At 49.4% G+C, this 26597-nt stretch overlaps 1 protein-coding gene across 1 annotated transcript; it reads left to right on the forward strand.

Moving 5' to 3' along the window:
• Nucleotides 1–432: 432 nt before the first annotated feature.
• Ubxn10 (UBX domain protein 10) lies at nucleotides 433–5662 on the forward strand. The gene is made up of 2 exons (XM_005352960.3): nucleotides 433–467; nucleotides 4495–5662. The coding sequence occupies exon 2, from the start codon at nucleotides 4510–4512 to the stop codon at nucleotides 5350–5352; it is 843 nt and encodes a 280-aa protein (XP_005353017.1). The 5' UTR covers nucleotides 433–467; nucleotides 4495–4509; the 3' UTR covers nucleotides 5353–5662.
• The last annotated feature ends 20935 nt before the right edge of the window (nucleotides 5663–26597 follow it).

Below are 26597 nucleotides of genomic sequence, written 5' to 3' on the forward strand. Positions count from 1 at the left end.
GCGCTGATCACAAAACTCATGAGATTATCCCCAGGGTGGGAGTGGGAAGGGATGCTGACAGGGTGGAGCCAATGACAGACGGTTTTGATGATGGTCGCCACCCCCACCCCAGGGCAGGGTTCCCTTTCCCTTGAACGCACTCTCCCTAGATAGACAACAGTCAGGCCAGGTCAGGAAGAGGAGAGAAGGCGGCAGAGGCCCAGGCCCGGGGCCCTGTGGCCTCCATGGGCGGGGCTACACCAAGGTCCTGCTTCTGAAATCTGTGAACCAGAGACTCTTAAGTCCTGCGCGTTCTCTCCGTGTCTAGGCTTGTCCAACTTGGCCAGCGCAGGCCTGTCCAGGCCAGGCAAGTTCCGGCCCCACCGGAAGCACGTGGCCCCCCACCCCTCGGCGGTTGCCACGGAGACGGGGCTGTTTACCAGCAGGTCGCAGCCAGGCACAGGAGGCGGATGGAGCTGAGCTGCGAGGTGAGAGGCCCACTGTGGGTCCCCAGAAAAGTGAGAGCCGGGCCTTTTAAGAGAACTTTCGCAGAGGCAGAGCCAACCTGGCTAAAGCCTGACTCTGCAGCAGCCAAGGGGCCCTCTGGGAGGGGCATATCTGAACCAGTCCCTGGACGCAGATCCAGAGAGAGAGAAAGGTCCTGGGCAGAGGCAGGAGCTGGAGGGAGCCTCCCACAGCTCCACGCTCTTTCCCCAAGTCTGCCCTTATGCCCCAACCCTTCCTGCCATTCCCTGACACCCCCGTTCTGCACTTCTTTGCTTCGAGGCCTGACCGCCCCTGGAAATAACAGAAGCTTCTCACCCGCCCTTCTATCCTGAGTCAACCCTAGTTCCCTTTGCAAAGCTTCCCTTACTTGGTGGCTTGTGGTTTCCCTCATTCTGATCTCTGGTTTGGAGTAGCGCTGGGAATGGTGTTAATCTCGGCTTTCTTCATCCCCGGGTTGGTTCCTTTACACGGTTTAATTTTGTAAGCCAGTCTGGGGGCTAGGGGGTGGCAGCAGGGGTGGTGGTGGGAGTAACTGATAAGCAGTTTTAAAAGACCAATGCACGTGTGTGAGTCCTGGTATATGCCAACAGATGGTTTGTAGGTGGTTATATTTTGCAGCTTTCGCCGTAGGTTTAGATTTGGGCTGTGAAGTAGTGTGGTCTGACCCCTTGGTGCCTTGTGGGCACCATGGAAAAACAACAGGAATCTTGCTTTATGTTCGAGCCAATGCCCCTTCTTTCCTGTTTGTGCGGTGATAATCCTAAGGAATGGGCACCTGCCCTCCTGGCAACGTCTTGGAAATGGTGCCCAGTGTTTCGTTTCTGCCTCTTAGCAGGCCTCTGCCTCCTAGCTATTGTGTTTGAGTAAACAGGCCACTTGTCTCCTCTGCTGGCAGCTTGACGGGTGCCTACGCCTAGATCCTGTCAAATCACTTTGTGGTTGAGTGTCTGCCAGACCTAGAGGAGGTGAAATGAGCCAAGCAAGGATTATGCTGTCGTAGAAGCCTGGACCCAGGGCACAGGCACAGGCAGAGTTTGGGACCCAGGGTGTGACAATAAAGGTTCCACGGATGCAGTTCTCCAAACACCTGTTCCCCACAGCATCCTGCCCTTGCACTGGGTGGGGGTGGGAGCTGGTGTTCCCTCCATGTAACAGATGGTCTCGGCACTGGGGAGGAGGCAGTGGGTTCTAAAAGCAGGTTGGATGGAACGGTTTTACCTGAAGGAGGTGTTACTCTCTAAATAGCCACGAGTAGGCTTATAGAATTAGTCATAATTGAGGTTTTTTTTTTCTCTCTCTCTCTTGAGATAGCTTGCAGTCATGTTATCTTATGACCAGGGTGTCTTGAAATGACACCCCCTGAACATGGCTAATTATATAGAGTACCAAAAGGTATAGCAACTTCACGCACACACTCGCGTTTGACTGTTAAAAATAGCCCAGCAGAGTGCCTGTGAGAACACATGACTTTCCTCATCAAAGTTGTTAGGGAGAGGTTTCTAAGTTACCAAACTTCCTGACAGTAGTCAAGCCTTTCCCCAGGCATGTGTGGGTGTTGGAAGCCAAGCCTGTGATAATCCTGTAGAAGCTGTGGCAAATTAATAGCTGTACCCAAGTGAGGTGCTTACCTTCATCAGCTCAGCTGGACAGCTATGGCTTCCTCCTGCCACTCTGAGCAAGAAACTCATAGGGAAAAAAAAATAATCTTCATAGTCGATCAGAAAATAAATGAAACAGGCAAGGAGATGGGAAGATATTTCTGAGGCCAAAACTTTTGGCTCAGGAAGAAGTTTGTGGACTGCCTGCTGCCAGCCTGGGCACGGAGGATGGAGGAGGAGAGTGGAGGAAGGTTATGGTTGTGTATAGAATGGGACAACCACAGAGACGTTTAAACTGGGGATGGGGGCTGAGGTGACGGCTCAATGGTCAAAGCATCTGCCTGAGGACCAGAATTTGGATCTCCATCTCCATGTGCATGCCTGGTGGGTGTGGCAGCTCAGCTATAATTCCAGCCCTGGAAGGCAGGGACAGAGTCCCCGTAGGAATCTAGCAAGACTAGCCATATGGGTGGGGTGGGCTTTGGGTTTGGTCGATAGATCCCGCCTCAGTAAATACGATGTTAGAGCAATAGAAGATGATTTCCATTGACATCAGCCCCGGGCCCCCTTGTGTGGGTGCATGTGTGCTTGTGTCTACATCTGTGCCCACAATATGCAGCGCACACATACACACACACACACAGCAAGTGGGAACAAAACAATTAAAATCTGAAAGGGAAGGGAACCTTGTCTGAGATCTTAAACAACAGGCTGCCAGGATTACATGGGGGTAGCACCTTTTGGTTCCTCGCAGTTTGGTCTCTTGTGGTCTAGTAGAGAACACACACACAGAGCAGCAAGGGTCCACTGTTAAGGACTGAGTTATGGGAGGCGTTTTGGGGGAGCTAAATCTGAGATAAGAGCAAGTGTGGCGTTGGAAGGAAGTGATTAGCTCAAGAAGTGTCTTGTAATTTTGAGGCCACTGCATAGGAGGAGGGAGCTGTCTGACATCAAACTCCTGGCCGTTCTCCGCAGTAGAGAGGGAAGGTTTGGGAGCTGGGGTCTCTCATCGGTTTAAGCCCCGAGTAGGAGGAGAGCCATTGCCAGTGCCATCGAGGTATGCTCTGAAGCAGGTGTGTGTGTGTGTGAACCCGCGGGTCACACGTGTCCAAGGATAGTTATGATTGTGACCTGATAGCCTCCTATCGCTGAGTCAAAAGTTCATCTCTCCCTGTTGAGAGCAACAGGCAAAGCTTTGCTATAGAGTAACAGGAAGAAGCACGAGGCAGGCCTACGACCTAAACAAAGCCACACTTGTCCATCTGACCCTGCCCAGGACTGCCCTGAAGACGCAGAGTTGCCTGGTCGCCACAGACTGAAAAATCAAAATGGACGCTCGCTAAGTCTTCATATGGAAGCTTGCCGACCCCCTTGTCCAGAATCTGAGTGTCCCCTGTGAGTTCTAGCAGGCGATCAGGGCAACCCCTGTCCTCCCTGGCACCAGATCAAGCTGGGGAGCCACGTTCCACGTGACTTGTGCAGAGCCACCTGGCAAGGTGAGGAAAGAGAGTTAGGGCTCCGTGTGGACTGAGAGGGAGAAGGAACGGAGGAAGGCCTGCGGCATAGGGAGAACGGGGAGTCCAGAGGGCAGTGTGTCCGTGGTACATGATGCCAGGGCAGACAGCGTCCCTTGTAGAGAGAAGTGACTTTCTGTTGTGTGGAGCTGAGTCTAGTTGCCCCGTTGTGTGTCCTAACAGGGCTACCGTCCATCTTTAAGCAAAGGCAGCCAGCCCTAACATTCCAGCCTCTGCGTCTGAGGTCTGTGCCTGTCACTCTCTGGGAGAGCTTCTCGCCCGAGAGCCATCAAGGATGTGGAAGTTCAGTATGCTCTGCCTGATGTAGGAGTTCACCAGGACCCTTCTGCCCCACAAACACCTTTCTCGGTCGGGGCCCAGTCAGACTTAACCAGACCGCAGTGCACGCTATTGTGTCGCCATGCTGGCTTTGTGCCGGCGCGGCAGACAGAACTCAGCCGCTACAGACGCATCTGTGGAAAAAGTTGTCTGACTCGATTCTGTCTCGTCACATGGCTTGTTCCTTCTCAGGGTGGTCTTTCCGCTCCCTGGCCCTTCTCCATGAGAGTGAGAGTTAGTCCCCTGCCTTAGTCATTCTATGTCATGTGCCTTATCATTCCTTGAACATATCTTCAGACGTGTGGATTTCTCTTGCTTCTCTCCTTGCTTCAATAATTTAAGTTCCAAGGACTGTGGTTCACTGCTGTGTTCCAAGATCCTGTAATGAATGAGTCACAATCGCTCCCCCTCCTCAGGTGTCAGAAACCCAGAGAACGGTCCCCTATTCTGGCCCATTGATGCTTACTCTCCCAGTGCGCAGTGAATGGCAGAAGAGGGAATCTCAGTATCCCTGAGGCTTAACCCATGTCTTTCCCTGTTTCTGCCTGCTTCCTTAGGGGTCCTGAGAAGCAATGGCCACAGAAGCCCCTGTGAACCTCGCACCACCTGAACGTAGCACCGTGGTCGGTATCTCAGTTGACAGCTTCATCTGTCAGCCCAGCTCTCTCAGGATGCATGTCATCAGGCCCAAGTCTGCCAAGGGCCGGAAGCGGCCAAATCTGCACAGAACACAAGGCAGGGGCGATGGCTCTCCCAGTGTACTGTCGGCTTCACCTCCGCCATGTTCTTCGGGGTCGTCAAGCAGCCAGAAACCAGGGGCCTGTGTACCCGCCTCTCCGTCTCAGGGAACCCCTGATGAGATGCCGGAGCTGATGCCACAGGTGCTTTCCGGGGCTACCTCATCTCTCAATAAGTACCCAGTTCTCCCTTCCATCAACAGAAGGAGCCTAGAGGACGGGGCTGTGGACACGGTGGCCAGAAAGGCCAGTTCTCTCCAGCTGAGTAACGTCCAGGCCCTTTACCAGGAGGAGACCCACACCACTGTAAAGTCAAGCCAAGAAGACTCCAGAACCCAAGTCTGTGCCTTAGAGAAGAAATTCATCATCCGCACTAAGAGACAGAGTTCCTCTAGGGCCTCAAACATGGAGGAGCCAACAGACCAAGAGCCGAGGCTGCTGCTGGCTATCAGGTCACCCTCAGGCCAAAGGTTTGTGCGCTACTTCAGGCCCAGTGATGACCTACAGACTGTCCTTGCGGTGGCTGAGCAGAAAAACAAAGCCACCTACCAACACTGCAGTATCGAAACAATGGATGTGCCCAGAAGACGTTTCTCTGACCTCACCAAGTCCCTGCAGGAGTGTGGTATCCTCCATAAATCTGTGCTGGGCATCTCCCAGGAGGAGGGGGAGGGGTGACCCTGAGCCCACTGCGCCAGGCTGGGGCCCCAGGCCTTCGAGCACACAGCCTGGTTTTCAAGCACCACATGAGCCCAGTGAAGCTCAGACCCTAAATCTGTGGAGGCAGGGACACGTCTGTACACGGGCTGAGCCCCCTGGGAGGAACCTTCCTCCTTCTAGAATTGTCCCTTCACTATGCTCCAGAGCGCCTGCACACGTGCAGCGAAACCTACATGTCTCTCGAAGCCAACACTTTGCTTCTCTGTATCTGACATGAGATTGAACTCTTCCCAGAGAGGATTCTAGTCTAGTAAATAACCAGGGTTCAGGAATTATGGAACTGACATTGGTATTTCTTGCAATATCATAAGAAACAGGCTGTTGATCACCTGTGTTTGGAAGCAGCCTCCTTCCTGAGCTGCAGAAGCAGAGATCCCTGGGGATCACTGTTGGTGTGATGTGATAGCAAAGGGAAGAACCGTCTGTCACAAACCCCCAACACACACACACACACAGAGTTCTGAAACATCCTAGGGCTAGCCTGAATTAATTGCCTCTACAGTCATGGGCTAGCCAAGACTCCCTATGAATGGACTGACTAGGTCGGCACGTCTCGGTAGTGCCTGTCTACAGACTCTTCCCAAATGGAGGTGAAATGTTCCGTCCTCTGTTGTTTTTAAGACACGATAGCTACGGGTCTGTACAGGTTTGTGCTAACAACCCCTTGGCCTACCCGGGCATAGGTAAATATTTATCCCCAGTCTCAGTGTCTTACCTTCTTCAAACATGGAAGGGCTTTGGCGCAGCATCAGCACATGCTGGGGTCTGATGTCAGGCCCTCCGTAGAAGGAAAGTGGCTCCTTGGGGTTTCTTTCCTGTGCTCCTACTGAGACCACACTATGCAGCTGGCTGACTGGCGTGGAGTGTCCCTGTCCCTCTCAGCCAGAGATGTCACAAGCACTGTCGAGCCTTATTTTTCCTGTGGAGATACAGCTTATTTGCCAAAAGTTCTCTCGCATTGCAGGTTCAGCCAGACACCCACAGCTCATCTGCATCCCTTTGTGGCCAAATCCCCAGCTGGGAGTCAGGAACATGTTGACCTTGTGGGTACCTTGTTCCCCTTAGAGCACAGTCACCACAGGGCCCTGGGTGCTAGTACCTGTCCCCATACCCTCAGTACACAGACAAGGCAGGGTTGGGGAGTTCTTGGAGCATCCTCGGAACAGGGGCATCTTGTGCCTGGACAGCACAAGTGGTTAGAGACGTTCCTTCTAGAGCCCTGCCCCTTGGTGACAGCGACAGTTACTCTGAGCAGGCTGGCTCCTCCTCCCCAAGTCATCTCCAGCGCCACACAGATCACTCTAGACTAGGACATTGCAGTTCATTTGCCAGCTCTACCGTCCTGCCTAGGTTAGTGGCTCCTTGGATGGGAAAGGTCAGCCAAGGCTGGCTTCGATGCAGGCAGCCACCTAGTATGCTCAATGACCATGGCAGGCGGGGCCGGTGCTTTGCGCTTGGACTCCCCCAGTACAGGTATTTCACTTCCCCGCCAAGTGCACAACTCTGCCTCTGAGCTAGGAGCCTATAAAAATCACACCTACTCTATGGTAAGAATAAAATTCCACCCACCTGCAGCTTGGTGATTCCAAGCTTTGGATTGTGCCAGTGAGGAATGTAACAAGCTGGATGGAACTGGAGACTCCTGGCTGTGGGGCTTTGTTGCTGCTATTTGGCTTTGAATTTTGGGGTGGTGGAGAAATAAGGGGAGCATGAAGCATAGGAGTATTTTAGGATCTTTTAGGAGACATGATTAAAGCTAGATTTGAGCCATCACAATAATCTTTTTTCTCTTTTTGAACAAAAGATAATGATATGAACAATAAAAGCTGATTTGTGTGAAGAAACACGTCTTATATTTTACCTAAGACCTGAGCCACCAGACAGGAGTGCACAGGGTGGCGTATGACTCATTTTCAGGTGTCTGCCTGGGCAATCATCTATTCTGCCATTTGCAGCCAAGGCTCCCTGTACACAGTCAGATGCCCACCCTGGAGGCCCCAGGATAACTGCCTCTGCTTGTAGCCTAGCATATAGCTTGAAGCATCTCTTTCACCTCTCCCGACTAATGTGGCATCAGGAACACTCTGGTCTAAGGGGCCCTGCTAGTCAGCACGTTCCCCTTGGTGGCCCGGTGTGTGGTCACAGACCTTACTCTGTGTAACCAACAGTCAACCAAGAAAGCATGAGTAACTCCCAAGAGAACACAACCCTTCTGAGGTCAGTCCGTGGCTCAGCTGTTTCTGTGACAGATCCAGCATTGTGGGAGGGGCCACACCATAGCCCACTGACTCTTCCTCCCACCACTTCCAAACACATCACCGCCACCTCCAGGGGTGCTAGAAAGATTTCTCATCATGGACACGAGCTTTGCAGAGGACAGAGCTTCATGACAAGCGAGTCCGCATATTCCCACTCCAGCCCCATGGTACATTAGTTCCCGGCAGCAGCAAGAACAGCAGGAGAAGTGACTCATCACAGAGGATCCAAAACATTTGCACTGACCGATGACAGGTGGCTGTGACACAGCCCTGGAGATGCAGCCATCAGCAGGCCAGGGCGGTCCCGTCAGAGAGACAGCCTGTGAACAAGCGGCCTGAAGGAGGAAAAATCCTAACCTCACACAAGAGATATGGGGAAGTCAAGCTTTTGTGTCTTGCTGCCATCTTAAGTGGGTTTCCTTGTCAAAACCTCTCTGCTCCAGGAAGTTTCTCCTGACTTTTTTTTTCCCTTTTCACTGTAAGCTGGGATGAAAGAGTGATTGGCGCTTGAGGTATCATTTGGACGAGCCTTCCATGTGGTGAGATCCATTTCTCTGTCTTCTAAGTGGACTCCCTGGGTGGGCTTTTGGTTCGACGTCAACTTGGATGTCTGTTATTGAACCGGGCAATCTGTTTTCTTCACCCATGGCCACACATGGCAGTGGTGTGGTTGCAGTTAAGCCGAGAGCCCTACTTAATCACTACACCAGAGACAGCCAAGCCACAAGCCACACTATGGTGGGTAGGCCCACTCCGGAGGCCCAGCAATGGAAGCAGAATACACTTTTGGTGAGTCAGTTACCAACATGCAAGTCTGTAGTTCCAATTATAAAAATTAAGTCAGATGGTTTTCTTTTTGTCCACACTAGTGACATGCCACTTCCTCTCCTGATTAGGGATGTTCTTTCCATCCCACCCTGACATCCCTCTCTCTTCATATTTGTTCAGACACTCGGGAAGCATTTGCTCTCCTGAACAGTCAACACAGATGAGCAAACCGAGGTATTTCTGGGCAGTTAAATTCTATCCTAAAGGGCTGAACAGTTGCTGTGACAAACACTGGTGGGTGAAATTCAGCCAGGCTTCCTTAGCCTGCACTGGCTGGAGAGGCTCTCTGGCTCTCGGTGTAGTAGACTGGAGGGGTCAGTGTGGAAGACGGAAGCTCAACTCCTAGAGGTGGATAACAACTAGGCGAGAAGTGGGAGAGGCAGCCTAGGCTCCCGGCAGGTGGTTAGATTCGGGATACACAATCTTTTCACTTTGGAAAAAGAAAAGGAGTGTAATTGACAGGTTGGGATCTCCTTGAGCAGGCCCAGCTAATGTCTTCAGTGTGGAGTCCTTGCAAAGACAAACATGAAAGCACTCAAACCCAAACCCACAGCAGGCGGGGGAAGCGCCCTGAGCATCAGCGGCGTTCATATGAAGGGAAGACACAAGAGTTTATGGGTGAAATATGTTGAAAGAAACAAGGCTATTAGCAGCGTCCATTGAGAAGATACACCCGCAAAGGTCCCCGACTCATCCAATGTTCAGGTCCAAGTTAACACTAATCGCTACCTTCCTCCAGGGGTGTGATTCCTGAGCAGAGTTGCTTTGGAAGACGCCTGTGCATCAAATGAGCTCCAGGCTCTTCCATCCTTCCCTTTTGCTGCCCCTCCCTTCATTCAACTAAATCCTGAAGCTGATTTGGAATGCATGTCTTCTCAAGAGGGTCTAGTGGCCCACTTAAAGAACCTCCTAACTTTATACTTTCCACGCCTGCCTGTTGACAATGAGGGTTCCAGGGCTTTGGGTCTTGGTCCTTTGGCGATCAACTGAAAACTCCCCTTTCTGATAACTGTCCCTTGTGATGGGAGATGTGTCTGCTCTGGCTCATGGGCACCTCCAGCAGACAGCATGGGTCTCTCTGAGCTCTAGCCCCTGTTAGCAATGATCTAACATCTGAGCAGAAACCTGAAGAAATGGCAGCAACTCCCACCTCCCAATCGGAAAGTAAGGTCAGGAAACTGCTACCCATGGCCCACCCCTAAGTCCAATCCTGCGATGCTGTCATGTCCACTCTGACCATACTCAAACATAGCATGTCCCACGGACCAGGTCTGGACTCTGATGCTCCATGGGGATTTCCTGTATCCGGCCTCTGCCTCTGCATGCTCTTTTCCTCCTGCCAGGGTTTCCAGCGGCCCTCCACTGTTCAAATCTATAACACATTGATTAAACAAATATATATATATGGTACCTATATGCCAAGCATATTTGACCTATCAGGGAACAGAACAGGCTATCCAATCTCTGTCTTTCTGGTCTCAGTCACCTCACTCAATATAATGTTTTCTAGCTCCACACATTTGCCTGCAAATTTCAAGATGTCATTATTTTTTTTTCTCCTGTGCAGTACTCCATTGTGTAAATGTACCACATTTCCCTTATCCATTCTTCGGTCGAGGGGCATTTAGGCTGTTTTCAGGTTCTGGCTATGACAAACAACACTGCTCTGAACATAGTTGAGCACATGTTCTTGTGGTAAGATTGAGCATCCTTTGGGTATATACCCAAAAGTTGTTCTCCTGGGTCTTGAGGAATGTTGTTTTCTAATTTTCTGAGAAATCACCACACTGATATTCAAAGGGGTTGTACCAATTTGCACTCCCACCTTTACCCCACAACCTCTCCAGCATAAGTTGTCATCAGTGTTTTTGATCTTGATAATTCTGACAGGTTTAAGATGGAATCTCAGAGTTGTTTTGATTTGCATTTTCTGATGGCTAAGGATGTTGAGCATTTCCTTGGGTGTCTTTCAGCCATTTTAGATTCCTCTGTTGAGAGCTCTCTATTTAGGTCTCTACTGCATCTTTTGATGACCAATTTCTTGAGTTCTTTGTATATTTTGGAGATCAGACCTCTGTTTGATGTGGGGTTAGTGAAGATCTTTTCCCATTCTGTAGTCTGTTGTTTTGTCTTGCTAAATGTGTCTTTGCTTTATAGAAGCTTTTCAGTTTCAGGAGGTCCCATATATTAATTGTTTCTCTCAGTGTCTGTGCCACTGGGGTTCTATTTAGGAAGTGGTTCTCTGTGCCAGTGCATCCAAGTGTACTTCCCACTTTCTCTTCTATGAGGTTCAGTGTGGCTGGCTTTACGTTGAGGTCTTTGATCCATTTGGACTTGAGTTTTGTACATGGTGAAAGATATGGATCTATTTTCAGTTTTCTACATCTTGATATCCAGTTATGCCAGCACCACTTGTTAAATATGCTTTCTTTTTTCCATTTGATATTCTTTTCTTCTTTGTCAAAAATCAGGTGTTCGTAGGTGTGTGGGTTAATATCTGTGTCTTCGATTTGGTTCCATTGGTCCGCCTGTCTTTTTCATGCCAATACTAGGCTGTTTTCAGTACTATAGCTCTGCAGTAGAGTTTAAAGTCAGGGATTGTGATGCCTCCAGAAGTTCCTTTATTGTACAGGATTGTTTTGGCTACCCTGGGGTTTTTGCTTTTCAATATGAAGTTGAGTACTGTTCTTTCGAGGTCTGTGAAGAATTTTACTGGGATTTTGATGGGCATTGCACTGAATCTGTAGATTGCTTTTGGTAAGATTGCCAAAAATAAATAAGATTTAATTATAAAAAGAGTACTTGCTGTTCATGGAGGACTTGGGCTCAGTGCCTAGAACCGACATGGCAGCTCCTGACTGTCCATATCCAGACCCAGGCAGTTCAAAGGCTCCTCTGGCCTCTAAGGGCCCCGCGCACAGGCTGTTCATATACACACGTACATACCTGCCAGCAAAACACCCATACACATAAAATAAAACTTTGAATTTTGCTGGGTGTGGTACTGCCGACCTTTTACCCCAGCACTTGGGAGGCAGAGTGGATCTATGAATTCAAGGCCAACCTGATCAAGACAGCCAGGGCTGCATAGTGAGATTCCCTGCCCCCTCAAAAAAATTAAAAACAAATTAAAACTAAAATGGATTCTATAAGGAAATTAGGGACATTTGTTGAAAAAGGAATTTACATTTTGTGTCATGCATTATACTTTGCAAAATATATATGATATGGACTATATGAACAGTGGCTCTCTTTTAACTGATTAATAATTGTTAAGACAGGGCCTCATTATGTTGCTTTAGGCTGGTCTTGAATTCTTGAACTCAGCTCCCAACTCAGCCTCTCCAGTACTGGGATTACCGGAGTGTCCCACCATGCTGGGATTTGAACTTGGGTTCTAATGAGTCAAACGTTGTGTTTTCACTGTGCCAATAAGATGGACAAGTCCATACCACTCCAGGCACAGAACGTGACAATGAATCAGACTGCCTCTGTTCCTGAGGAATCCCCAGTAGAGTGGGAAAACCCACGTGGAAGAGATACTGGCACCCATGCCGAGCATCCTCCATCTCACTTGGTGAGAGTCAGAAACCAGCTAAGCACAGAGTGCAGAAAACATTCCTGTGCATCTGTGACAGCCTTCAGGAGGGTGGGACAAAGCTGACGTGGGATGTCCACGGAAACAAACAAGCAGCCTCCGCCTACACAAAGTTATCAACACTAGGCTGAGAGCCAGGCTACCAATCCACTGGCTTCTAACGCCTTTCCGTCCACATCTTTCAAAGGTAGAGAGGAAAGAGGAGGAGCAGATTTAGGCAAAAGCCAACAAGAGATCCTGGAAGTCAGTCCTTTCTACAGAGAGTATTTGCTTTTCAATGCCATTTATACTGAGAAGGAGATGTTGTGGGGTTTTCTAAAACTGCTAAACTAGATCTCTGAGGGAAAGCCCAGGGCAGTCCATGATGAGCCAGGTCAAGAACCCCTGCGCCAGTCCGGACCATTTCAGGCTCGTATCATGATCTATGACTCTAACTTACCAGGTGAGACTGGTGATCTGCCCTGGACCCACTGTCAGGAGGTCACTGCCGTGGTTTGGCTGTGGAATGTCCTTCATAGGCTCGCGTGTTTGAGCTCTTGCTCCTCTGCTGGTGGCACTGTTTGGGAAGATTATGGAAGAACCTTATGGGTGGAGTGGGTCACTAGGGATGAGTGTTGAGTCTCTGTATAGACCAACCCCACTTCCAGTTTATATCTGAAGTCGGATGTGGTGTGATCCACCCAGCCTCCGGCTCCTACCAACGCCTTCCTTGTTGCCTTCCCAGCCATGATGCATGACATCTCTCTGCAAGTGTGAGCCCAAATAATCCCTTTCTCCCGCGAGCTCTTTCTATTTATTTATTTGTCAGCATATCATATCATTGCAATGAGAAAATAAGGCAGCCGCCAGGTAGGTTCAGCTGCAGCTTCCTATGGGATTCCCTCCCTTCCCTGGTTGCCCCCAGTCCCTTAGCTCTTCCAATTGTTTTCAGTTTTTTTAAAAATTACTCCTGGGGTTGGAGAGATGGATCAGCAGTTAAAAACACATACTGTCCTTGTAGAAGACCTGGGTTTGATCCCCAGCACCCATGTGGCAGATAAAAACATCTGTAACTCTAATTCCAGGGACCTCACACCTTCTGTGGCTTCTGTAGGTACCACACACGCACAGTACACTTGTACACATGCACGCAAAACACTCCTATGCAGAAAGTATGTAGATTTAAGACCCCAAAGTCATACGCTCTACCTGTGAGTGCATCAGCATCTCCCCAGGTCTCAGCATTGTTCCTACTGATATGGAAGCGACTGCTTTACATGGGGCTTCGTGAGGGACCACATGAAGCCCTTTATGTGGAGGATGTTTTGACACCTGTAAGAAATATGTACAAATGCTAATTTTTATTTTAGTAACCATCTTATATTGCTGTCATTTATTCTTCACCTGTTCCCCACACACATAATGAGCCAAGAACTGGTCCAGAAATGAAGATGGACTCACCTCCCTCTAGGACCCACCCTGCCCACTCGGGGAGGGTAGAGAGGACCAGAAGCTGCCATCTTCACTGGGGATTAGCTAAACCATCTATTTTCCTCATTGATGCGTGTCCAGTAGCAAACAGTGCCAGGCACACAGCAGGTGCCCAGTGGGATCTGTGGACGAGGGGATGCACTGGAGGGTATGTGGACTCTCAGCTTCAAGGATGGAGGTTGGGGGAGGTTTGCAGTATAACATGGGAGCTGAGGTTTTGAGGACATGGAGTGAACCAGCCAGGGAGCCAGTGAAGTCTGAGGATCAATACCCAGCTGGCCTCTTTCTCAAGGCTGCGAGACCTTTGAATGCCAGCTTGTGACGTGGCATTATTACATCTTTCTTGTGCCTTGTCGTGTCTCTGCACAGGGTTGGTGCCTACCTCCCCCAGATGAAATCAATGAAAGGGCCCAGAACGTGTTATGAAAAACCAGCTCAGAATCACAGGCATCAAGCTGATGGGTTATTTGGGTCAGCCAAGCCCTTCAGCCAGTGCACAGTGATGTGATTCACAATGTTGCCATCCCCAAAGAGCTTGGCATGATTCCAGAGCTTCCTGTGGAGAGCTGGCGCACACACATAGCTCAGACCATCTGCCACGATCCTCATCTGCGTGTTTCAGAGCAGGCCCTCTCATTACCCTAATAAAGACAACACGGTCTTTGCAGCAAGAAGCCAGGCTGGTAGGCTCTTCTCCTCCAGAGTCTTCATATTGTGTAAGAGCAGAAACCCAGCACACAGGTGAGACACTGTCAGTTATACACGGGAAGTCAATGACCCCTGGTTGGGGCCCTTTCAAGGACCACATCTGTGAATGAAAGCACTGAGATCAGGAATCAGGGACAAGGGTTGGGGCAAAGGGTTAATCCAACAGACACTATTGAGCTCATGGTGGAGGTACTTGTGGGGTCTCCAACGATGACTCTACACAGCAGACACAAGTAAACCCAAGGTGGAGGTCCTGGGGGCTTTATCCATGCATCTGTCCAAGGAGAGAAATAGAGACTTGTGGCTACAGTCTGTCAACCTTGTGGGATGCTTTCCATCTCATGATGTCGTAGCCCACTGAGGGCTGAGTCTTCATTGCCTGCAACTGGAGATTTTGCTTGAGGCAAGCGCCGTTGCCAAGCTGTAAGCACGAGCGGGCTTCATCTTGCCATCTCCGACCTCCCACCGTGGTGGTAGAGTCCTGTGACACGGCCCTCTACTCAGCCTGCCTAGATCTAGGGATCTGTACTCCTCCTCCAGGGCCCTGCGGTGCCAGTGAGGCTCACAGCCAGCCTAAGCAAGCTTCAGGGGAACCGCTGGCATTTGGAGAACACGTCTTTCCCTCATCTAATGTTCTGCCTACACTCGAAATGATGGCATGTCAGGACGGGGGAGGAGGGGTGCACGTGGGCGGGTGGAGAGGTCCCTGTGCGAGAGAAATGACATTTTCTCTGCTTGGAGGAGATCACAGATTTAGGAAATGTTTAGTGGAAAATTCACACCGAGTGATCTGATTCCTGCGGCAGCTCCCCCCCCCCCCCACTGCTCCCGCCCCGCCCCCGTCTTTACTGCTTCCGATTAGTGCTTCACCGCCAACCCACTAACCTTGACTTGGATTTTTTAAAAAATAATTTATTTACTTTTACTTTTAGTGTATTGGTGTTTTTGTCTGCATGGATGTCTGTGTGGGGGCGTCAGATCTTGGAGATACAGATAGTTGTGAGCTGCCATGTGGGTGCTAGGAATTGACTCCCAGGCTCCTCTGGAAGAGCAGTCAGTGCTCTTAACTGCTGAGCCACCTCTCCAGCCCCCCAACTTGCATTTTTTTTTATTATCACCTTAAGTGATCTCTTTTACATTTGTAGGTTCCAGGGACTCAAGCGTATCCCAAATGCATTGTGATTTTTCCCTTATCTTTGTATGTGTACATGCATGTGTGTATGAATACAGGTACATACATATGTGCTGCGGTGCACTTGTGCAGGTTGGAAGTCAGCCTTGGGTGTCAGTCCTTGACTTCCATCTTGTTTGACACAAGTTCTTTTGTTGTTCACTGCTGTGTGTGCCCTGGTAGTTGACCCGAGACCTTCCATGGACTCTCTGGTCTCCATCTTCTCTCTATGGAGAGCCAGGATTACACACATGCACGCTGCCGCATCCAGCTTTACATGGGTTCTGGGGTTCCAAACTCAGGTTTTTCAACTTGCCCAGCAAGTGCTTTACCCTCTGAGTCAACTCTCCAGCCCAACACTGTATTTTGATACCTGGAAAAGTCAATCTAAAAGGCACACTGCTTCAGAGCAGGCAAGAGCCCTGGCTTCCCGGAAGTGCCTTCTTTCGAGTTGGTTCTATAGTCTTGACCTGAACCACGGGAGGACAGCCTGAGTCACAGCCATCTGCCAGCCTTGTTCTTTGTGTGGTATGAAGGTGGAATGTGCAACCCTCTGGGTCCAGGTCTCCAAGGCTACTGCCCCCGGTTCTGCCCCGGGTTCCCTATCTAGTACCTGAACCTTCTGAGACAAGTTATTTCACCTTTTTGTCTCAGTGTTTGAAAAGAAGATGCTACCTCCCAGGGCTGTGGTCGCTGAGTGGATAAATACAGGGACCTACAGAGAGTCAGGGATACCTACTGAGCACCATGGTTGTCTGACTTCTCAACAGCTCCTTAAGGGAGGCTTTTAGTACCATTAAAAAAAAAATAGGCATGCGCTTACTTATGTGATGAAAGACAGTCTTGGCGATCCTGGCGTAAGAGGACTCCTGGGCCTGGCGCCACCAAGGACTTGTCCACAGCCGGCATAGCCCTATCAAGGCTCTGCTTTTGGTACCCTTCACCGTCCCTGCTTCCTGGGGACCAGTCACTCTCCAGTGACACCTGGTGTTCTTCCTGGCTACGCTATGCCACCACTCACCAGCCTATCTACATCCCAAGAAGTGTGTGTTAAATGGCTGGACAGGGTGCTGCAAAGGTCCCACCTCTGCAAACAGCCACTGACCCTCAGACAGGAAATACAACCTTTGAACTCCTCACCATGTAGTGTCTGTTGCTCAAGCTTTGGACAGGCAGCAGAAAAAGGAGAGAGTAAGGCTCTTTAGATTAAGGCTGCTTCCCTGACCCTGCATTGCAAGGAGATGCTCACAGGCCTAGTGGCCAGGTTTGGGCTCCTCCTGAGGAACCTGAGGGTAGATCTCTGGCTGGACCAGTGAAGGGCCAGGATGAATAAAACTGACAAATTCGAACATCTAACAGGAATTCTGTAAAAGGATCTGATTTTTTAAAATACTTAACTTTATTTTATGTGCATTTGGTATGAAGGTGTCAGATTCCTGGGAACTGGAGTTATAGACAGCTGTGAGCTGCCTTGTGGGTGCTGGGAATCAAACCCAGGTCCCTTGGAAGAGCAGCTAGTGCTCTTAACCCGGAGCCATCTCTCCAGCTTAATCTCCAGGGCATTTTCTGGAGGCAAACATTCTCGTTTTATAGATGAGGAAATGGAGATTCAGAGGGAAGAGTGACTTGGCCAAGGTCACATGGCCAGTAGCAGAGAGCTGGGGTGCACACCCAAGGCCTGGTGACAATTCCTGGTCCAGTATTTCTGAGGTGGCGAAGGGCAAGAGGGCATTTTACAGTCATGACCAGAGAGTCAGCAGTATCCGTCACCAATCTGTGGAAGGAAGATCTTGCAGGTGGCTCAGAAATCTCTGGCTTCCCCCTCAAGCTGGAAGCCCTGCTGAAGAGCTCAGTGGACCCTTCCATTCTAAGTCCTAATGTGAATCCATTCGGTTATTACAGAAATAATGAGACAATTTAATGGTGTTTACCGCCTCATGGTCATCAGTTACGCAGCTCTCTCGTCAAGGACGATTTCTGGTGTGAGTGCTCACACAGAACCTTGGAGGATGAGCTGGAACAGACAGTGTAGGACAAATCTTAAGACATGGCTTCTACCGCCAAGCTGGCCAAGCTACGGGTCTCAGTGGCACCTGCCTTAGGTGGCCCTGGGAGCAGAGGCTAGCTCCTGATCGACGGGGGCCGGGCAACATTCACCAACCACAACCAGGGGTCTGTGAAGATGGAGGCAGCGACAAAAGCGTGAAGCTGCCAGGCTCTGGGTCCCCTCAGGGCTAGGTGTGAGGTGGGGACAGAAAGGACAAATGATGGGGAAAAGAGAACCTCGAGCCCCACTTCTCACTCACCAGACTGGATTTTATTTCTTGGGTCATAGCCAAATAGAAACAAAAATAAAAACAAAACAAAAAAAAACCTCCATCGAGTGTGACCTTTAGAGATGTGGTAAGCCAGGTGTGGTGGCACACGCCTTTAATCCCAACCTTCAGGAGAAATAGACACTTAGATCTCTGGGAGTTCAAGGCCAGCCTGGTCTGAGTTCCAGGATAACCAGGGCTACATAGTGAGACCCTGTCTCCAAACAAAGCAACAAACCAATAAAGCTGTGAAGGATGGGATTACCTGTGAAGACACACTCAGCTAGCACTATGTGTTTGTTTCGTATTAGGCCCCAGGCTGGGTTATGGGGACCTCTCCAGGAGACAGAGAACGTGCTGGAGTGTGTAAAGGTGCGGTAACAGGTTCCAACACAGAGGCTGTTGTAGCTGGGTGCTGGCCAGGAAGGCTGAGATGGGACCTTTAAGGCAGGGAGGAGCATGAGATGAGATTGAGGCTGCAGAGGCCTGGCTTGCCCTGCCAGGGACCAATGAGCTCAGAATAGCAGGACTATGTCCTTCCTGGAGATGTAGGTGTGATGGCACAGGACCCTGAATGCCACAGTAAGGTAGGTGGACTTGACCCTGCAGGAGAGGGCAGCCAGGGTTTTGAAGACCCATGAATCACCAGCCCAAACCAGAAGCTGGTTGGAGGAAGGCATCTCCCAGAGCTCCATGGAGGGTCAATGATGGGCTTGATGGGGAGACAGAGTTGGAGGGATGTTGCATAACCTTTCCTAGAGAAGCATGCATTTACCCCAGATAGAAAGGGCACCAACAATCAAAGAAAGATTCTGTCCAAATCCAGCTTGCTTAACCAAAGAGGTTACCAGAATTATTTCCAGGAGTAGGAGTGACCCAAAGCAGCTAAAGCACTAGGAATCCCTTTGGAAGCTTAGTCTCAGCTGCATCCCTTAGGAGTCCCCCACCCAGAGCGTGGATGCCTCAGGAAAAGCTGCGCCGCTGCTAAGTCCTATATATTACCTGAGATTCTCCACCCACTTAATTGGTTTTCTTTTATAAAACTTCAAGAAAAGAGCAGGGAAAGAGCCTGCTGAAGGAAGGGGAGCATCACTGAGTACCTAAGCCTTACCAGTTCTTTGAGGAAAATGTCTGTCAGAGCCTTTCCACTTCTGTGAGGAAATGTCTGTCAGAGATTCACCATTTCTGTGAGGGAATGTCTGTCAGAGCCTCGACACTTCTGTGGTCTGTCAAAATCTTATCACTTCCACGAGGGAATGTGTGTCAGAGTATCACCACTTCCGTGAGGAGATGTCAACACCTCCCAGCTTCCATGAGAGAGCATCGGCAAGCCTCAAACCCACGAAGCTCTTGTGAGGTGAGCACCGTTTCATGAGATGGTCCTCTCCAGCCTGGAGGAAACGACCATGCAAACACTCATGATAAAGCCGCTGTACTACCAATATAGCCTCGTCAAAGTCTATCAGCAATCCTAAAACTCCTAGGGCAGCCTGAGCTTCTGTATCCTCAGCCCTGATGTCTTCGCACAGCCCAGAACACCTGGGCATGTGGAAAGGCGTGGGTGTGTTTTCCAGGGAACGGGTTCACAGTCTTTGACCCATGACCCACGCACACGCAGCCAGGGTTTCCTCCAACACCATCATTCAAGTCAGGTTGGCCGGTGAAATGTGATCTCTAGAGTCAATGAGACCCTTGCTTCTGTGTCTGAATTTATAAAGAGAGACATCACTCTCAGCAGTGATGCTACAGCACACGGGACAATGGATCCCCTAAACCCAGATAGAACCTGTTGGGTTCTAGAAGGATAAGAAAAACATGCCAGAACAGAGGTCCTTGCAGGGGATGGGAAAAAATAGCTGAGAACCCCTGGGGCCCAGGCATCTCTAGCCAGATGCTCTTCAATCCCAGTGTACGCTGTGTACAGAACCCTTGCCCCGTCACCTCTTACATCAAAAAGCCAGGTAGTTTTTGCTTTTTAAAAAGTTCTCATTATTTGATGAGGTGGCCTTTCTTGGTTTTCATTACTACCCAGCCAGGGAAATGGCTCTTGTATTTAATGAGATGGTCTGTGGCTTTTACAGTGTGCTTGCTCATGGCTCACGCTTCTCAATTCCTGCTTTAAAAAAGCCATTAGACTCCCACGGGCACACAATGAACCCCTTCACCCCTAGCATTTACCCTTCCATAATGAGGCTCAGAGAATGCCTTGGAAGCGGTTCCTTGGTGAACATAGAACAGTATTTCGGGGGGGAGGAGGGTTGAGGGGTGCTACAGCTAGTTCGAACGATAGGAATGTGAGTCAGAGCTGGGTTCCCTGTTATTTGCTTAGAGAGCACATCAGCTGCAAAGTCAGTCTAGACCAGAAGGACCCGAGAGTCACACCTGCAAACATTCCCCACGGACTGCTTTGAGAAAGGCTTTTTTGATGAGCCAGGAGCAGGCGCTTCCTGTGGATGGAGGCCCATCTTGCTAAGCTGAAGATGTCAGATCTTTGTTCCTTTGCAAAAAGTCCAGCAGAAAGTACCATGGCTGTTAAGGCCGTGTGCTTGGGAAAACAATCTGGAGGTTCGGCCAAAATGCCAGTCTAATCCAGTGGCTAGAGCGTCCCAACAATGAAAACAGTCTTTGATCTGGGCACCCAAGTGGGGACCAGAGAGGCTTTCCTGGGGGGCAATGGGTAGTTAGATAAGAATTACATAGAAAAATTTATGTCTCTGAGGGATGGTGGCACCCCAAAGGACAAACACATCTACCTGACAGGACACCAGGACTCCTGGGAGTTACTATCATGCTCCAGAATAAGGTTGAACTAGACACCGGAAGCACATTTTCACAAGAATCCCTGCCCTGTCTGAGCAAGGCTCTGAGAGAAAGCAGCACAGACCCACCACGGCACAGGCAAGGACTTCCAGCCCTGATGCCAGAAGCCCTCTCGTTTTGTTCTTTTCTGGTATGTACAGACTCGGAAAGCACCAACGGTCAGCCCTTCTCAGCCTCAGCTTTCCTATGCTCAAAGTAAAGAGCAGTGCCTGCCCTGCCCACCTGCCCTACCTGTTCCAAGAAACCACGCGAGAGAATAAGGAATCACGTAGGAGTCTGTCCTGGGCCAAATGGAGTCTTGTGTCACCATGACTCTTACTGATCTGTCCCTCATCACGACGAGCATTAAAAGGCATGTGGGGGTGCATTTTATAACCATCCAGATCTGAACCCCAAGCTCTCCTGATCCTTTGGACCATTGCCCTGCCAGAATAGTCCTGTAAGCCTAGAAGTGAATCTTGATTTTATGGTACCAGATATTTGTTTAAAACGGGTAAAAATCTTCACACATTCTATAGATGCTGACAGATGTGTTGTCAAAAACCAGTCACACGGACCAGAGAGAGGGTTCGGGATTTAAGAGAGCTGGCACTCCAGAGGACTGTGATTCAGTTCCCAGCACCTATATTGGGCGGCTTATGCCTGCCTGCAACTCCAACTCCAGTGCGTCTGGCACCACCATCTGGCCTCTGCAGGTATTGCACCCACATGCACCCCTGCCCACATCATTAAAAATAAACATCTTTTAAAAGATGAAAGAAGCCAGTCAAATTAAAAGAAAAAGTTGTATACTTGTGCCAAAAATTATCAAAATGTCTTCAAAATATGAGTATAATACCAACACACTCTCCAGAATCCGGAGAGTGCCTAAGGCAGGAACTGGCCTTCTCTCTTTGCCATTAACCAGAAGGTCATAGTTAGAAGGGCCCTGAGCTGTTTTCTTTTGGAACAACAGAAGAGACCAAGACCAGATGCCTCAGAAAATGGGGCGGGGGAGGGTGGCAGAGTGACTTGGTGGGGGTCAAGAGCCCAAATATAGAAAGAAAACCTTTCCCCAGGTTTTGCTTCCAGAAGGGAGTCACATTCTGCGCTTGTGAAACTATTTCCTGACTGAGAACTGACCTAAATTGCCATCCCTGCCCACACTGGTAATTGTCTACCATAGGGCGCCTGCTCTCTGGCCAGCATCCTTTCGCTGGGGTTTCAGCCGTTAATTGGTTTCCAGGGGTTCTGTTGTGCCAACTGTGCTGAAACCCTCCCTGTAATCTGCCCCGGCTTCCTTGAGCACCATCAAGGGAACGGCTGACCCTCAAGGACCTCATGGGGACCCCACGGAGGTACCGCCTTCGCTAAACCATTCTGAAGAAAAGGAGTCATTTGTTCTGAAAGAATGGTTATGAACGCTGAGAAACTGAGAAGGAAGGCCAACAAAGAGAATTAGAGGGGAGGGCAGCCATGTTGGCTTGATGAAGAATCTCTTTCTTCTTCCTCAAGACCCAGGAGCAGTTAGAGAGAATGATAAGGCCAGAAAGAGAAGCTGGCTTGAAGTTTTACTTCAGGAGAGGCAGCTGTTCTCTGCTCTGGGCCAAGAAGTCAGAGTCTACAGCGTAAGCACCTGGCAACTGAGAGTCCTTCCCTGTGACCAAGTTCGGTTTTTTTGTTCTCCAGACAGGCACACTGGATCAGAGAGGGAGCAGTAAGTGGATGGTTAGTGACTCTGTCTAACAGGCTCCTCAGACTTCTGAGCCCCCTGACAATGGTGGCTCTGTTCATTGTACAGGGGCCGTTGATGGCTTCCTCCAGAGTGGACAAGAGCTCCATAAGTAACTTATCAAGAAATGATGCCGTGTTTGAATTCCCCTTTCCCCTCAGGCGGAGATGGGGTATCGTGGGATGGTTTTAGGGTACTGGCCCATGAGTGTTCTGTGGGGTTCTCCTTGTATAACAAAGGTCGCTGTTATAATCTGGGGGGGGGTATGCATCGCAATATGGATCATGGCAGCACGGGGATGGGTTTGCAGGAGAGCATAGGAAATAGGATCACAACAAATTTGGTGTGGGAAGGAGAGAACTTGCTACAAGGCCGAGAGCTCCAAGACGACGGCCAGGAGACAGCAGGAGGGGCTCCAGGGGAAGTGGTGGGGGAGCAGCAGTGCAACTCAACATACTGAACAATGAGTTCAAGGCCTTGCAGGAATCAAGAGCAGAGGGTAGCACTCAGTTCTTCCGATGAGCAGTAGCAAGCATCTGGGAACACGTTGGCTTTTATGACTCGCCGCTGGAGATGGCTGTGATGTATTTGGTGGCTGGCCTCTGGTTGGACACGCATCGCAGTTACAACTGTGCTCCCATGGGGAGGTAAGATCTGCAGTGTAAATGTGCTCTTTATAGCTGCTTTGCCAGGGCATGTCTCTTGGGTTGAAAGATGGCACATGGGTGGATGGAGAAGCAGGTGGGACAGAGCCCAGCTGGGAAAGGCTTTCATCTGGGGGTCACCTGGCAGCAGGTTCAGCTATCCGGAGAATGTAGAGAATGTTCTACTTAGGGCAAGCCAGGCCATGAGATGCTACACAGTGACTCAGTCAGGGATCTTGGCATTAAAAATTTTGTCTGGTCTTGGCCAGTTCAGGACATTCCAGACAGCCAAGGTCTTAGAGTCAGATTCTTTGAGATAGGAAAAAAAAAATCAAAGAACATGAAAAGTTCCCCAAACTCAAATTAGCTTGGAACAAGGAAGAAGGAAAGAAAGGGAGGTGGGAGGGAGGGAAGGAAGGAAGGAAGGAAGGAAAAAAGAAGGAAGGGAGGGAGGAGGAAAAAAGGAAGGAAGGATTAAAGATGCATCCTTTGTACTCACATTCTGGCCTGCAGACTCGGAGCCATCAGCTTCGGGCAAGATGGATTCATCCACCCTTCTTGCTGGGATGATGGTCCAGAAGTCCTGGGAAAGCCCAGCCACTGGAGAAAAATACAGTCAAGAAAGTATTTTTGCTGCCTCCGGGAGGCAAAGAACCTAGACGTCAGGTTATGCTGTTCTAAAGCACAATCACATATTCCCACCAACATTTGGAATTTCCCTTCGGAGGAATGAAGCTCTCCAGCTCCCAGAGGGGTGCTACTCTGCTCAGTGAGCGTGCCTTCTAGCCAGAGATTGGCTGAAAGGCCCCAGCGCTGTGCAGAGTCTCAGAGAGCAGAAAGAAAGGGTGTTGTCTCTGCCCCTGGCTGGGGACCTCAACGTCTGTGCAATTGGGAACCAGGATCCCACAGCTGCAGGAGATTCTAAGTGGAAGACTGGAGGCTGGAGGTAACCTGTGGGCGGGGTGGGGGGGAGGCAATGGGTGATGCTGGACTCTTTTCTTGCCCCCAGACACAAAGAGCCCACTGTGGCATTTGGTTCTCCTCCAGCTCCTCATATGTCTCTCATATGGCTGAGTCTCAGGCCACGTGGGATTGGCAGAGGTACACAAACAACTGAGTTTGGCAAGACCCTGCACCCATCACCCAGAGCCAGGCCAAGGTATTCTATCGAGCTATTTTTTTTAAAAAAAAAATATTTATTTTTATTTTATGTGCATTGGTGTTTTGCCTGCATACATGTCTGTGTGAGGATGTAGAATCCCCTGGAACTGGAGTTACAGACAATCGTGAACTGCCATGTGGAATCGAACCTGTGTTCTCTGGAAGAGCAGCCAATGCCCTGAACCACTGAGCCATCGCTCTAACCCAAGTCAGGGTGTATTCTATAAAACAGTAGAGGACCGGTGCTCATCTCCAGTGACCAACCCCAGCACACATCCACCAGCAGAAGTCAGAACTGCCACTCAACCAGAGGCAGAAATATTTCCACCTGTTTTCTGTGGCAAGGCCCCAAGAACAGTGAGTCAAGGCTGAGCGATTAGGAGGTCCTGTAAGTCGGTGCAGACACCGGCTGGCTTTGTGGAATTCAAAAGAAACCCATTTCCGTCCCTAGGTGTTCCTGGGAATCAAATGATGTGGAACCATTTAGTCCATTTCAGCAATGATTCCCTGCTAATTAAAATCATTGACAGCAAAGCCCCCACAAACATCAATCAGAACACGGAGAGGCTTCTTTCCTTTCCACTAGATGGCGCTGTGCCTCTAACTGCAGCAGGCCGGGCCCAGAGCAATGCAGGCAGCATTCAAGAGAGAAGAAAGAGAGGTGGTACCAGGCAGCTGTTCTCCCAGGACCTGGTCAAGGTGGTGCAACTGGGCTCTGCAGGCAGAATCAGGACAGAACAGGAGATGGCCAAGAGCTCGAATCTCACAGAGCAATTTGGTTTTCAAAGGGTGTGTCTTAGTTAAGCACAGAAGCCAAATTCTGAAACCTTACCAGCCTGTGGACACAAGGTCACCAGAACAAGAGCCCAGCGCATTCTGGTCCAGGCTGAGCTGGCTCTTCCCCAAAGACTAGCAGAGTCTCTGCTCCACGTCCTTAACTTGCTGGCAGTCCAGGTCAGCTCTGACTATCTCTTTTCCTCATCTCTGCTCAAGCCCATGTCGCGACAAGACTGGAATTACCTTCCTCTCAGCTATAATCCAATATTTTCATGTGTGTGCACGCACATGCATGTGTGTGTGTGTGTGTGTGTGTGTGTGTGTGTGTGCAGATCTGTGCATGTGTGTACAGGTGCATGTGGGGATGTCCATCTTGTTTTATGAAAACAGTCTGTCACTGGCCTGGAACTCACCGAGTAGGCTGCCCTGGCTGTCTAACAAGCCTGTGGGGTGTCACCACCGCCTCTCCAGCACTGCAACTGGGCGTCTGTTACTTTGCTGGAATTTTAATTAGGATTCTAGGGCTAAAACTCAAGTCTGCACACTGCACCTCGACCCACTGAGTCATCCCCCTGAACCCTTAATGCAATAGAATCTTTAAAAGGGAAAGTCGGCAGTATGTACCCACAGACATTCCTGAATCACCGGGTTTTAACGTGTAGTCAGCAAGCCCTTTGGATAACCGAAACAATTGTTTTAAAATACTTACAGTGGTGTCGGGGGAGGGGAGATGTTATATAATAACTGTAACTAAAGCTATATTAGGTTTTTGTGTGTAGATGAGGAATTATTGTGTGAAAAACTAACAGAAGATAGCTTGGGTTGTGGTATTTGTACGATAAAGAATAAGCTTGTTTTCTAGAATTTAGACTTGTTTTATTCTGATGTTTGAAAAATATCCCCAGCAGATTCTTAGTGACTGAGATGTGCTGGGTTCTGAACAGCTTCCTGTATTTCCCGAAGAAAAAAAAATGTTTTTCTCCTACAGAATCCTTTCCAAAAGGCCGCAAGTTCTGTGAAATGTGTGGATGGTTGAACTATTTTAAAAATCCCTTTCTGAACCTCACAATTGATGCTTTTCCAATTGATTTTTAAAATTGGAGTGTTTCTGGCTATTGCAACAGTTTTAACTGTCAGCTTGACACAATCCAGAGGCACCTGCCAAGGGCTTCTCTACGCAGGATCCTCTAGGTTGGGTTGGTCTGTGAGGGATTCCCTTGGTTATGTTGGTTGAGATGAGAAGAGCTGCCCCCTGTGGGTGCCGTCACTCCCTAGGCAGTGGATCCTGAACCATATACAAATGGAGAGAGCATTCTGAGCAGTAGTTATATGTGCATTAATCCATTGCTGGCTGCTTTCCACTGTGAATGGGACGTGACTAGCTGTTTCAAGTTCTTGCTGCCCTGACTTCCCCACGGTGATGGAATTTAACCTGCAACTGAGCCAAATAAACCCTTCTCCCTCTAAGTTGCTTTTATTCGGAAATTTAATCATAACAACAAGAAAATAAACCTGACAGGGTGATTGTTTGTTCTTCACTATTAATATTGGAGCATTGAAATGAAAAATTCATAAAAATTAACTTAAAATCTTACTACTATAAAATAACTACTTAGTATATTTCTGTTTCAATGCTTGCCTTAGATAAATACTTTCATTATAATGGCAAAGTGCTTGTTATCATTCAGAATACTTTGTTGATGTGGTTAAAAACCTGCTAACAATGTATCAAAGACCCCCGC

The sequence above is a fragment of the Microtus ochrogaster genome, chromosome 10 (assembly GCF_000317375.1).
Source record: "Microtus ochrogaster isolate Prairie Vole_2 chromosome 10, MicOch1.0, whole genome shotgun sequence".
Taxonomy (NCBI): Eukaryota; Metazoa; Chordata; class Mammalia; order Rodentia; family Cricetidae; genus Microtus; species Microtus ochrogaster.

Bases quoted from the DNA above. Each gene is read 5' to 3' on its own strand.
- Ubxn10 (XM_005352960.3), top strand. From the start codon at position 4,510: ATGGCCACAGAAGCCCCTGTGAACCTCGCACCACCTGAACGTAGCACC.